The sequence below is a fragment of the Eucalyptus grandis genome, chromosome 8 (genome assembly GCF_016545825.1).
Source record: "Eucalyptus grandis isolate ANBG69807.140 chromosome 8, ASM1654582v1, whole genome shotgun sequence".
NCBI lineage: Eukaryota > Viridiplantae > Streptophyta > Magnoliopsida > Myrtales > Myrtaceae > Eucalyptus > Eucalyptus grandis.
This window is the reverse complement of record NC_052619.1, coordinates 59056155-59070405: the sequence shown is the minus strand read 5'-3', so window position 1 is coordinate 59070405 and position 14251 is coordinate 59056155. Positions and strand designations below refer to the sequence as shown.

Below are 14251 nucleotides of genomic sequence, written 5' to 3'. Positions count from 1 at the left end.
GAGGGAGACAAAAAAATAATCCTAAGGGCGAAAGCAAGCCAAAAAGGCCATTCAGATACTATGCACCAAAAACTACATATGATTTCAAAAACCCCTACATGCCAAGGATTCCAAAAAATTGATTCCTATAAACTGCGCATGGATACCATGAATCCCCAGAGAAGCATGTTTAATCCAGAGAGGGAAGATTGTCGGATACAAAAAAGGGAGAAAAAAATATATATTAGCCAAGTGTATCCTAAAACAGCATGGCATGCTGGTTTAAAGAGTGGGACAGGAAAAAGTTTACAAAAGAAAGATCTATAGGAATGTGAATTTCAACGCATCCTTGTAAAATTATGCATCATAACATAATCTCTCATAAACCAAATTTCTTGCAAAATGTAAAGCTCAAAGAGAACAATTTTAAAAGCTTTGTTCTTCGGTAATAATACGAAGCACTTTTTTTATTTACTACCGTCATGGAAGCAGATTGTTCGAGGTTGAAATGACCCATGCTTTCCCACTTTTAAGTGTTTAGAGCAACAAAGCAAATGGAATCCTCGGTAATAGTTGTAGTGTTCCTCCAATAATAGCAATGACAAAGTGAAATCAAGAGAAAACGTCGATTGATTGATTGAGAGAGAGAGAGAGAGAGGAGCCCTATTTCTAAATCATCCCTGAAAACAGTGACCTAACAATATGACTAATCAGTTTTCTTTTTGAGAAAAGTGCCAAAAAAGTCATAAACCTTTTGCTTTTGTGCCAATTTAGTCCTAAACCTTTTTTCGGTGCCAATTCAATCATAAACATTTTTAAGTTGTGCCAATTCAGTCATTTCCGACAATTTTGACCGGATTTTGCTTTGGACGCCTTGCCGGTGACATGGCCGATGTCCCGTGACATGGACAACTTTTAATAATATTTTTTATTTTTATTTTTAATATATATATATATATATATTTTGTCTTTTCCTCCGGCGACCGGCCAGAGGCGATCGCCGGCGAGGGCGGCGAACCTCGCCGGATCCAGAGGGCGAGCCTCGCCGAATCCGACCATGGGCGATGGGCGAGGCGAGCCTTGCCGGATCGGCGAGTCGAGCATCGCCGGCCCTCGCCCGACCTCGCGAATCGGCCATGGGGTGGCTCGCCCTCGCCGGCCTCGTCGGATCTAGCGAGGCGAGCCTCGCCCATGGCCGATGAGGGCCGGCGAGGCTCGACCTCGTCGGATCCGGTGAGGTGAGCCTCGCCCATGGCCGCCTCGCCGGATCGAGGCCATGGCGAGGCTCACCCTCGCCCGGCCTCGCCGGATCTGGCGGCGAGCCTCGCCCATGGCCGGCGAGGGCCGACGAGCTCGCCGGCGGTCGCTTACGGCCGATCGCCGGACCTCGGCGACCGGGTGGAGAAAAAAAATTAAAAAATATTAAAATATTATTAAAAGTTCTCACACGTCGGCCCGGCGTCAAGTCCAGCAAAATCCCGGCTAAAATTGGCCTTAAAGGACTGAATTGGCACAACTTAAAAGATTTAGAACCGAATCGGCACCAAAAAAAAGGTTTATGACTAAATTGGCACAAAGGCAAAAGGTTTAGGATTTTTTTTTTGGCACTTTTCCTTTCTTTCTATTTTAAGTTCTTCAAAACAGAAGACATAACACCTCAAAGCATTATGGTGACGTTGATGCATTAAGGGGAAGAATAACTAACAAAACAAAGAGAAAGAACATGTCACCTACAGAACAAGACAACAGCAAACTATAGTAATCTACGATGCAAATCTTAGTAGTTTATACATCTTTCAGGAGTACGCCATTAGTAAGGAAAAGGGACAACAAAGCTCATGTAGATGTAAGGAGAATGTAGCAAAGACAGTTGCCCCAGCAGTTACTAGTGTGATTCACCAAAGATTGAGAAGATTTAAGTACTTCTAAAAGAAGGCCAAAACCAGGGAAAAGGATGAAAGGGGCTAGCAAGCAATTTCAGGAAGAGAAACATGAATTTATCAGAGGTTGAAAAAAAAAGAAAAAAAAGAACACACTGTCGCATAAACACTTCCTCAGAGATGCTTCTAAAGTCTCATGGATACTTGTTGCCTCCAACGTACAGGCATACTCCACTGGAAAAAGAAGCTAGTTACACGGTGCCCACTAAACACATCTCTAATGGCTACAAAACTTGTGAACTCATTAGAAGCACAATCCGTCTACAGCTAATGGAGCCACTTGGAATCTGTACCCACAGGATTGAAGAACATAAGCATAGGGAAGGGGGCGGACATAACTGTTTATTAGGTGTCTTAGTTCATTACTATTTGTCGTCCAAATAGTAATTGATCAAGTCTTCTATCTATTAAATAAAAATAAAAATAAAAATCCACAAGGACACGAGCTACAATCTGATAAGCAAATGCATAATAAGGGCAGGAGAATAGCACAAGAATAGCTTGATGCAAGTATATTCGAAGATATGGATATCAGAGAGGAAAGACACCTGGTGAAAAAAGGTCTCTTTCTCAGCTGTGGAGAAATCATGCCTTTGCGGGACATTTACATGCATAGCGTAAAGTGATCTTGTTAGGATGCATCTAGTGATGGATATATGGCACTCATCAGTGACGGAAGAAAACTAGCAATATTACTAGACAAATGTACTCCACTAGGTTGGACACAAGGAAAGCATGTAACTTGTCTTTCGGGGTAGAATAATGCTTGCTCTTCATTACGCCAAAGATGACTATAGGAGCTTAATGTCTCTATCTGATCAAGAGATGCATCTCAAGCCCAAGCTCCTTTGTTCAAGTTAATCGAGGACGGCTCTACTATAGCCTCAGTGACTTTAGCCCCACCACCCCAACCCCCACGCCCCTTTTTTCTTTCCCCAACCCTCTTATCTCCATCTCCTCATTCTAGTTGTCGGCTATGAGATTCAAGTCTCATACTTGGTGGAATGTAGACAATTACTTGCAATTTAAGTATCTTGGGCGACTTTTTCGAGCTTGGCTGACAGTTATGATTAATGTCAAGTTGTTAGAAAGGTTTTACATGAAGCATCCACATGCACTCCCAATCGGCGACATTGTGGCTTGAGACCCTTGAAGCTACATGGCAATCCATTGCTTCCAAATCCAACACAATCCCCATCATATTTGACAAATAATGGCCAGTGTATCGAGGGCGACACTAACAGTGCATAGCAAATTCATATGGACCACACTTTCAAATAAACAGGATATGACGTGATATGTCATTATTACATCATCCCCACTTATGACACCAAATACCGACAGTCAAGCCTGACATAGGTGATTAAGGACCGAGTGCTACGTGAACAATCCAGCCATACGTAATGCTGGAGCAAATGGGTAATGGGCCAACGGCGTTTAAGGTGGCCCACGAGAATAGTGAGATGAACAGGTTAAGTTTGCTTTTGCAAAAGACAACATTTGTATTTGCGAGGCGATGTTCACTTTGCTCTACCTTTTTGTGATAAGTAACTTCATTAAAGACCTAAAAAGTTCAGAAGGGACAGAATATCCAAAGGCCTACCACCATAATACCCAAAATAAAAAAATTAAGCAGTTAGCTACCTATACTTTACACATGCAATGGACTCTACTCGACACCCGAAAGAAGAAATTTAAGGTGGTCAGCCAACAAGAAAGAGGTGACCATCTTAATTTTCTTCCAAGCACAAACCCAAGATATTCCTTCTGAATAAGAACCATGTTCAACTTAACAGCCTCTTTTAAGCAACTGAGCAGCCACTGAAGAAACCTTTGCTAGGACATAGCCCTCGGGTGAACCAGCATGTTGCACGGCAAAGCCAAGATAAAAACTACAAATAAAGTAGCAACTCAATGTGAGGAGAACTAAGTTGAGAAATGATGAAAAATGGACAATACATCAGAAGAATGACAGTATGATATCACTAGGTGCCGCGTTTATGAAGAGGAGACGAATGAAAACGTAATACTAATATAGTTACAAAATTGACAAGGGAACCGCTACCAATCTTGAATTTCTCCAGAGGTTTAAAGTAAATCTAGCAAGAAATATACCTTACCAAGTTTCTCCTGTCCTCAGCAGTGAGAAAAGCCCATCCTCTGATAGCTGCATCTAGTATTTCTCCAGCAGCTTGAAACCTTGCATTTGCCACCTGAGAGTTTTCTAAAATAGAAAATTGAGTTGCCAGCTTAGCCATTCGTGTTCTGAAAATCCAGCTTCTCCACGCTTCTAGGCCCTCCTGAGCTTCTTGTACGGCTACGTAGTGATTCTATGAGTTTGAATACCACCTTTGGATCAAAGAGGTGATCAACGGTCTGGTCTGGATTAACCCCGGGGATCCTCCCCTTTCAGTGGAACACCTCGTTCACAAGTAATAACACTACGCTGCTTCACTCCATATGATCCTTGTGTTCAAGTTTGTGTAAGGTTGACGTGGGAGAAATTCTAAATCCGCACAGGTGTAGATTTTCGAAATCGACCGACCCATTACACATACATTTGTGACTCAAAAAATCTCGCATGAGGGATGCCTTCAATTTTTCAAATATTGCGGAACACAATAAAACGAAGGTAAATTATTAACTGATGTATGGAAATTTATAGTTGATTACGTATAATTTTTTTAATTGAGATGGTGTTGCGCTATGAAGATTTGTAATTTGCATGTTTGGTAGTATTACATTTGTTACTCCGTATTGCATTACAAAAAAATGGTATCATAATGCCCCGATGAAAGCTACCATGCAATGGAAAGTCGTCTCGATAAAAGTTATCATGCAATGGAAAGTTGTTATTTTTTATGGTGCTGTCCGGACGCTAATATTTGCACATGATATTTTCTTGCCATGCAATAAGTCAGAGCCGAGATGATCTTATTCAGTGAGACCCTGTCCTTCATTTTTTGTAGAGTTCCTGAGCACCAGTGATGAAAACTCTCCTAAAATAAACCTAATTAATTGATTACAAATTCCAATTGTAAATATTTATGCATTTAACATTATTGTCTCTTGTGAGCCTAGTACCAAGTAGGGAAAAAAAAGTATTTTGTAAGTTCATCGTAGGCCCAACCTCGTACCCAATAATGTAAAGAGCGAAAGCAGGCCAACCTCAATCTTTTTCCACACTCACTTCATAAAATTGACATCCTCCTTCTTCAGGAGGAGATAGGAGATAGTCATTTGAAAGCTGGAATGACGTGAAACTGGCAATTGAGTGACTTTTGCCCCTCAAAGAAAACATGTTGAGATCCTGAATTTAGCACCTCAAGGAACAATTCCAACACAAGACATTGTCTGCTTTCGGCCTTTGCCCTATGCTGACTTCCCTGAGGAGGCTTTAGCAAAAGACAGAAGGTGGTCTCAACTTTTTTTCCCTCATTCTGTTTATTGTATACCAAACTTGCAAATTTAAGGGAGTCATCACAACTGACAACACGGATGCCTCGAGGCAACCCAGATAAACTCGAGGTTGCGCAAAACAACGTTTTTGGTTGAGGGGACGTAGAGAGAAATTGCATAGAGATCTGTTCTAAACTGCAAAGTACAAGAAAACCAATACTCATTCCAATCAATTTACAGCTACAGAACCAAAAGTAATCTTGGAAAAGGCTCGTGTGCTGCAAGGCCATGTTGCTCTCTCTTGGTAAAATGAATGACAAGAAACACAGAAAAAGAAAATGGCAAAACAATTTTTGTTGTAATTTGCCTGTACTGTCTGAATGAAAAAACTAAGGTTTATCTGCAACAGCATGAGGTTTCATTTTTCATCAAGCATCGAGCATACGGTGGTTCACATGTTGAACTGCCAATCAGTTCTCCTATCACAGCAGATACTATTATAGCCATGTCTTGTGCCTGCTGATTTTCCAACGAAGTTCTTACCTTCAACCGTATTGCTGTGTGTCTAAAGACCTGACTCTCTGACAAAATTGTACTGCAGAACAGCACGAAGTCCTCCAGACAAAATTAAACCGTAATCCAGGGGATTCTACCAGTTAAAAATGGGACAATTGCTCCTAGACCTCATGTTGCTACTTAGTTTCCAAGTAACTAAGCTCTTTGAAAACACCAAGCATGGGAAACGTCCTTTTCAAACGCTTAAATGAATCTTCAGAAATAGCATCAATGGCAGTAAGAGAATTGGCCAGTTCCATCGCCTCGGCTCTCCATCCTGCAAAACTTATCCCTTCAATCAACAATATAAAAGTGGTTTCGTTTGGTCGGATTCCTTTTTCGACCATGACAGCAAGCACTTCAATTGCATCATCTATCCTACTCACTTTGCTCAACCCAAGTATAACAATGTTATAACTGATCACCGTTGAACTGAACCCGCTCCTTTCCATGTCTACCAACAAACTTAGAGCCTCATCCACCATACCATCTCTACACAAACAAGATATGAGCGAATTATAGGTGATATTGTCGGGGTCAATTCCTTTGCTTACCATTTCCGATATCATTTCCAGAGCCCTATATCTATCTCCAGAGCTCCAAAGTGCGCTAAACATTGTGTTATAAGAACTAACATTAGGAGAACAACCAACTTCATCTAACTTTGCGAAGATCTCCAAAGCCTGGTCACGATTTCCATTCTTGCAAAGAGTGGCAAGGATTGTATTGTAGTTTACAATATCTGGCAAGCATCCGTTAGATATCATCTGATCTAGAAATTTTATCGCCATGTCTAATTTTCTCTCCTTGCATAATGCAGCGATCAGCGGATCATAACTATAAGCATCTGGAGTCAACTCATTCTCAACCATAACCTTTAAGACACTCATTGCGTCCTCAATTTTCCCCTCACGGCATAGAGAACTGATGAAAATGCTGTAGGTTACAACATTCGGTTCACACCCTTCCACCATCATCTCTTCCACCAACTTCTCGCCATCATCCCATTTCCCTTGATTCAAAAGTGCCCTCAGGAGGATATTATAAGATATAACATCGGGTTTGCAACCCCGAGAATTCAAGCTTTTAACAAACTCAAGAGCTCGATCCACCATCCCTTCTCTGCACAATCCCCTAATTATTGCATTATAGGTGTACATGTCTGGTCGCAGCCCTCTCGATAACATCTCATCCAAAAGTTTCAGAGATTTATCAAGCCCGCCCTCCATAATAGTCGCCTCTATCAATATAGTGAATGTAATCACACTCGGCTGGCAATTGTCCTTCAATAACTGATCCAACAACTTGAGAGCCAAATCGAGCTTCCCCCTACTACAAAGACTCCCAATCATGATATTATACGTGACGACATCTGGCGAGAACCCCTGGCTGCTCATCCTCTGAAGGACCCGATTGGCGGATTCGACCCGATTCGCCTTGCAAAAGCCGCTGATGACCGCATTATATGAGAACACATCCGGCTTGCCATACTTCTCCAAAATCTCCATGACCCGGACCGCCTTCTCGAAGTTCCTCAACTTGAACAACCCTTTAATGAGCTTTGTGCAAAGAATGACATCAGGCTTATACCCTCTTGTCACCATGCGCTCGAGAAAGTAGAGGGCCTCAGTGAACTTGCCCACTTTGCAGGACCTACCGAAGAGCTTGATCAAATGGGCGTCCTTGGAATCAGGGGACTGGACATGGGTCAGCCTGGTGTCGGCAAAAGCACTGATCTTTGGTGGGTTCAAGGAGGGTTTAGCTTCGTTCGGTTGATTGAGATGTCCACACCTAACAAAGGTGCGAACTTGGTGCGAACGTGAAGTGGGTTTTGGTTGGGAGGCGAAGGGGAGGGCCTGAGGCAAGAGCTCTAGCGAGCCAAGCGACGCCATCAGGTGATGACGCTTCTTCTTGGCCTCCCCACTTCTAACGTGATGACTTCTGTGTCATATAATCTAGAGGAAGAAGGAGATGACGACGACAGAGAAACGAGACAGCTTACTTACCTCGGTGTTTTGGGTTTGGTGCTCTGCTCTCCCTTCTCGTCCGCGGATGAAGAAACTGAAGAGGGAAAGAGAGGAAGGAGTTTTGGCGGTCGAGAGGTGGTGACCCAAAAATGAAATCTCGTTGGAGGAGCGGACATGATGATGACGATTGAGATAAGGGAAGACGCGGACAAAAGTGGCAACGAAAACGCTGTCGCTTGACTGGACATGGCTGCTTGTCTGAACCCGAACTCTCAATGTTGGTCGAATTATTTACTAACGTTTGTTGTCCTTGTTTTTCCTTCCCTTGTATCCCCTTTCTTGATCGATGTCCAAGAGAAACTCGATAATTACAGGGAATTCTTCAGATTTAACAGGCCATATCATAATGTAACCCGTCAAGCCCTCTCCGAATTTGAGGTTGGGTCGAGATTTTTAGATTTATGCTGCATGTTTGAGTTTGAGTACAAGCAAAAACAACCAGAAACATATTCATCTTGATGTGTAATGTATCATATATACCGCATGATTGACGTGGTAGGAAGCTCTAACTGCAACTTACAAAATATGTCGGGGCGCGTTTCTGTGAGACCAAATATGGTTTCCACTCTATAATGAGTCTAATCCCTCTTGGGGGATCTTGTTGTGTTCCTAGATCAATAAGAACCACTCTCCTCTTTTACCTGTTCATGTCTGGCAATTCTCTACTCTTCTTTTTCAATTGCCAGACATCCCAGTTTTGTGCATACTCATTTGATTCTCAACATGATTGAAAACTTGCTCCTACTTGTTCCTAGTGAGCTAATCTGCATCCTTAATGTGTTACTTCGCATACAATCACCATACCAAATTATTCTGTGACATTTTTTTCCAAAGTTTATAGTGGTTAATTTGATGGGATTAGTACAGCAGAATTTCTGATGGATTACTCTGCTGGTGTGAAGTTCAAAAAGTAATAGTTCGATCTTCTCCACACAGTCATTTCACCGGATACCATCGTAAGCTGGACAAATATTCAAAGCACAAGTGGCATCCGCACATCAATTTCAGACTGGGATATATACACTGATATCACTTGAGCAAATGATTTGCTTGGCAAAATTGAAATAACTGAAAACAAACGGCTAAAGTAATCACTCAGTCGTCATCCCCTAATGGCTTGAAGAACCATTGGCTTCATTATACAGAACTACAAGATGTCCAATTCACTTAAAGTTAACTAACAGCATGTGAGTCTCCAAACCACAGTAGCAGAATTAACTTGTGAAATTTACGAAGAAAGCAACAGCAGCTGCCATAATGCCATCTTCTCCATCAGATAAATATGTTAAGACCCAACAGAAGGAAAAAAAAAACGCAATTGTTATGTTTGTCACCACTGATGTTGCCTTCCATATACTGAGGGATGAAGTATTGGAGCTCCATATCTGCAAAATGTCTTGCCCATATTTGAATATGTAAAACAGCTTAACACAGTAAACGAGCAGAGCAATGGCGCTGAGTTTGACTTTTGCTTATGGCTCCTACAGATTCTGCCCATGCGCAGCTCCAGTTATTTTGCATCTTCTGCTGAAGACCCACAGAGGAAGGAACTATTGGGGCAAAATTCACTCAGCAAGTCATTCATATTCCTTGCTGTTAGCCTTTGTCGCAGTTCAATCTCAAGAGGACTGGGCATTTGCTGATTAAGAAAGGAATATCAGCATACAACCGTTGTCTTGTAACCAAGAAGAAGTGGAAGAAGTAGAAGAAGATGAAGAAGAAAATGCATACTAGAAAATTCTCCTCTTGGTATGAAAAGCAAAATTTCATTATTAAAGTTCCTACAGAACCTGGCATGAACTAGCATTGTGCACGTGAACTGACTATTACCTTTGCCAACCATAAGATGTAAGTAGTGGAATATAGTGCCTGCGCTTGGAAATCATCAAAGTGATCATCTTGGACAACCAAACTGGAGCCAACAAGGTCCAGTTCCTTATCCAAAAAGAAGCTGGGGTCCGTGGTCTGTTCAGCAATGTAATTGGAATTGCAGGATGTAGAATGCGCATGAGTCGTGAAATGTCTTATCCAGCACAGGGAGAGGAAGCGACGGTAGAGCCACAAACCCTGTAAAGGTTTAAGTACTGCGATCTCAGGAAATCAAAGGATCTTTTTAAACATTGAACTTAAAGCACAAAGAAATGAATTATGAGCATGTCATTCTGGATCCGGCCTCATTCTTTTAGCTTGTGTGAGACAAGTATAATCAACCTTCTAGCAAAAATAAGCCCCTCGTTAGTTTAATCCGAGACAAGTGCATAGAAACGACTTGCACAACTACTTTTAGATATGAAATAGCCTATATTTGTTGGGTAATTCTTTCTTTGATCTTTCCAAACCTTGGATTTCATGACAGATGTCGGGCATTCATTTTCCTAAAACAATTAGAAAGAAGTAGAAACTCTAGTTGTTCTCTGAGTCCAACCTCGGTAATACAGACACATAAAACATGATAAAAAGGAGGGAATGAAGACTCTACCTCTCTGCCAATGTATCTCTTTATCAAAATTTCATCCCAGTCAAGCTCATCCTGTGACAATTCGAGTGAGTGAAATTAAAAACGTGGTTGAAATGCATACATAATGCAAACTTTAAAGCAACTTACAGAGTCACACCTTCCAACATTGATAAACTTCAAAACTGTAATCGACAGAAGAAACTCCATCCTTGCAGCAGAGGTCCTCCAGGATCCTCGTCATAAGCCGCTACCACATATACAAAACTCAAGATCATTGATGACCTTTTGCAGCATATAGACATTGATAATTATGCGTGATTGTCAAACTGTAAAATGCCTTTCATCATGCTGTTATCACTTTATCATTAAAATAGAAAACTAGACATTCCTTCCATCTGACAAACCCAACCAACAGAATTGGTTGCAGCAAAGCAGCAAGAACTAAAGAGTCGCAACAACATAGAAGCTTCCAGGCATGACTTGTAGTAATGAATAAAAGTGAGTTCTAAAAACATATCGTTGAGTGGAACCCTATTGAGTACTCCATGGTTTGGGATGTCACTTTGCTAAAAATACCTTCAGCATGGGCAGGCAATATCAACAACTGGTCCAACAATCAATTCTGAAGTGCTCATTATTCGCTCATAATCAAATTAATACATACATATTTCTATGCTGTTTGATATGTGAAGAAAATACTTCAAATTCTTGCTGTCATCAATTATCATATCAGGTAAAGTGAAATGACAGTATGATATACTTTGACAGAGAACTCACTCTGCGATAATTAAAGCATGAACTATCAGCAACATGCAATCCAGCCCAAGTTTTGGATTCCTTCAATTCATACATCACCTGAGAGTAAACATGCAACACCTTAGAGGTAAATAATTGCATGCAATTGAAAACATTGAAGTCAATCCAAGAAAGCGTCATCAAACCATCGGCTCCTCAATGAGAAGCAGAGACACTATTTTGAACTCAGTCAACTTCCCCCATCATGCAAATGCATTTCTATTCAATCTTCAACATACAACAACTGCATGTTTCATTTAATTGATATATCCATATGCTTACTCGTTCCTTTGTCATGTATGAAACCAACCAACAGCGATGATTCCAGGCACGGTAATTCATCTTTGATCTCTGTACGTGAACAAGTAACAAATAATAAGAAGAAACTACTTCCATCAATATCTCACATGATAGAACTTCTAAGCACAAGACCATCAATTTACCAAAGAAAAAAAAGTATAAGGTGTGTCTCAACTCCCAAGGTATTACATCACACCGATTCAAACAATAAGAATAAAGAAAGGCTACAGAAGAATTCACAGAAATAATATGAGAAAACTTCCACTGGATATCTATTCCATCATTGTCTCGTCATTTGATGTCAAAGGCTCACGTGTCAAATCGTGAAGTCTATTTTGCTACAATTGGGTAAATATTTTGAAAATTTAAAAACATTCATCCGAGCAGATTTTAAACATCCAAAACACAAAGAAGACCAACCAGTTGAACATAATTTATGTCAAACATGCATCCACTACGGAGAAGACATAAAAAAAGGGCACATCTAACATTTCCACATATGTAAGGTTAGTACAAGAAATGATACAATAACACAAGTAATTTAGCAACAGGCATCACAATGAAAGCAAGAACCATGGCAAGTACAAAGCTGACAGTCTGCTGCTGACACATTCACTATTTCCTCCCTATGGCATTCCTCTACCCTGACGTTAATGATTTTGACATTTCAAAAGACAAAGTGAAGCTATACTAAGCAACACATGAACACCTGCAGAGAGTTATTATATTGCATAACCATGCTGTCTCCTTGACATATGCAGTGTGTATAAATTTTGTCATATCCTGTCTACCGTCAAATAAGTTACAAACAGCTGCAATAAGACCATCACATCACTTGGCAAAAACAAAAACGACAATCACAGCATATGAATATTATTGAACCTTTATTATCAAATAGTATCCAGTTCCTGGACTCGGATTAAACCTCGGCTATCTTCTCCACTAGCTCAGACTCTTTCATGATAATCTCCGGAAGAGACGAAGTTTGTCCAGCAATCCTCTCGATCACCCAACGCCTGGCAAGTAAGTGGAATGCTACAATGAGTTTATATATATGTAGAATGCAAACCATAGGCATCACTGTACCTAACTCTGGCTAAACCTATCCTTTTATGAAAATAGTAGACCGACAATATCATCAAGAGTCCAACATTCCTTCAAGGATAGAATCTTTTAAAAGAAGGTGTCAGGCATATATTGTTGCTTTGTGAAATGATAGGAAAAAGAAAGTCAGGTACATTACCTATGGCTCCATGCTTGATCGCTTTTAGGAGAATAAGAAAGGATAAGTTCTGATAAGCGTAATTCATCCATGTACATTGAGAAGGACTCCTCCTTTGATGCAACTAGCTTTCTGCTTGAGAAATCAGAAACTATAACCAGGCATCAGGAAAAGGTTACCAGCTTGACAAGGACAAAGAATTACCAGCATCATAATGGAAACTAGCCAGGGAAAGCAACATAATCATAGTGTTCAATCACTCCAAACCAAGATTAGTAGGCAGGAAAGAAGCACAATAAGGCCTCGAGGCCCTCGACTACATCCTATCAAACAAAATTTGGCGCACGTAACTTCACGGGTTCTTCGGTGCAGCGTACTAATCACCAAATTGCCCAGCTAAACCATTTCTGTAGGGATTTGCAGATTAAAAAATTCACGGGAAGCAAAAATGCACCGGTGCAGATGTCGCTAGCACAAAACATGACGTAGCATCCACTTCATCAGCAGTTTTTCACCAAACTACTGCTTCCGATGACTTACTGTAAGGGTACTAGTTTTTGTCCGTTCTAGAAATGGAAAGGCAAGATTATCCTGCCCATTACATAAATTCACCAAAATGATCTAAACCCATGTTAACGGTACAAACCCACATACAACAAGGATTACAGATTCCCCTTCGCAATAACATACATAAACCAGACTGACTAGGAAAGCATCGCAATTCCAACCATGAAGTCTATCGTATGGCATCGCCACTCCGAAGCACAGATCAACTCAAGCAAAGAGAGCAAAATGACAAAGTACAATTAGACCAGCAACGGACCTCGAATTCCAAGCTGTACCAAAATCCGAGCTCACCAACAACAAAGCCCTGCTATGCTTCATCACCTCGCATCCAACCCCTCCACCCCCACCATCACCGCCCGAGCCGCATCGCGTCCTAAAATCTCGGACCGCATCGAAAAACGCCCGCCTCGCTTCTTTGTACAGCGGCAAGAGCACCTCGGTCGAGATTCCCAGCTTCCCGTCCCTGCTCCAAAATCTCGGATTCTTGGGACCCGGAGCATCAACGCCCTCCTCCTCGCTGAGCGACGCGAGCTGGGTCGGGTGAATAAACCCAACTTCGTCGCTGTAACGGGGAGAGACCCAAGACCCAGAAGAGATATCACCAAGAAAAAGCCATTATCAAGATCGCGCCATCGACGGGATCGCGAGGAAAAGAGAAAAAAAAAAAGATTGAATTTTTCTTTGCGTTTTCAGAAGGAAACGATGGGTGGAGAGAAGGGTGTCGACTGGCGAGCTCACATGAGTGGATCGGACTCCAGGATGAGCTCGAGCTCGGCCAATGGATTCTCGCCGGCGCCGTCGACGGGGCGGTGGTCGGCCATTTGCAGTGCCTCTCTCTCTCTCTCAGTCGGAGACGAAGAACTTGCTGGGAACGACTGACCCGAATGGATCCGACAACCCGGGCGTGGGGCTCCGGGACAGTTCGCATCGGATCTCCGATACGTATAGGAAATTATGAATGAGGTGTATTTATTTGCCATCTGGAATATCCAAGACCTTTAATTTAAAA

At 41.6% G+C, this 14251-nt stretch overlaps 2 protein-coding genes across 3 annotated transcripts; both read right to left on the bottom strand.

The window, feature by feature from the left end:
* Nucleotides 1–5504: 5504 nt before the first annotated feature.
* On the bottom strand, nt 5505–7997 carry LOC104415364 (pentatricopeptide repeat-containing protein At3g04760, chloroplastic). The gene has a single exon (XM_010026645.3). It carries the CDS (start codon nt 7763–7765, stop codon nt 6011–6013), a length of 1755 nt encoding a protein of 584 aa, XP_010024947.1. The 5' UTR covers nt 7766–7997; the 3' UTR covers nt 5505–6010.
* An 888-nt stretch (nt 7998–8885) lies between these two features.
* LOC104415363 (protein prenyltransferase alpha subunit repeat-containing protein 1) lies at nt 8886–14175 on the bottom strand. 2 transcript variants are annotated; one of them, XM_010026644.3, is made up of 10 exons: nt 13981–14175; nt 13499–13804; nt 12697–12807; nt 12379–12469; nt 11436–11504; nt 11136–11213; nt 10516–10605; nt 10380–10430; nt 9731–9967; nt 8895–9539 (listed from the first exon to the last, which is right to left on the bottom strand). In XM_010026644.3, exons 1-10 carry the CDS (start codon nt 14061–14063, stop codon nt 9411–9413), a joined length of 1245 nt encoding a protein of 414 aa, XP_010024946.2. In that variant the 5' UTR covers nt 14064–14175; the 3' UTR covers nt 8895–9410. The 2 variants fall into 2 exon arrangements, with proteins under 2 accessions (XP_039157028.1, XP_010024946.2); XM_039301094.1 differs by lacking the exon at nt 11436–11504 and having other exon boundaries at nt 8886–9539.
* Between the last annotated feature and the right edge of the window lie 76 nt (nt 14176–14251).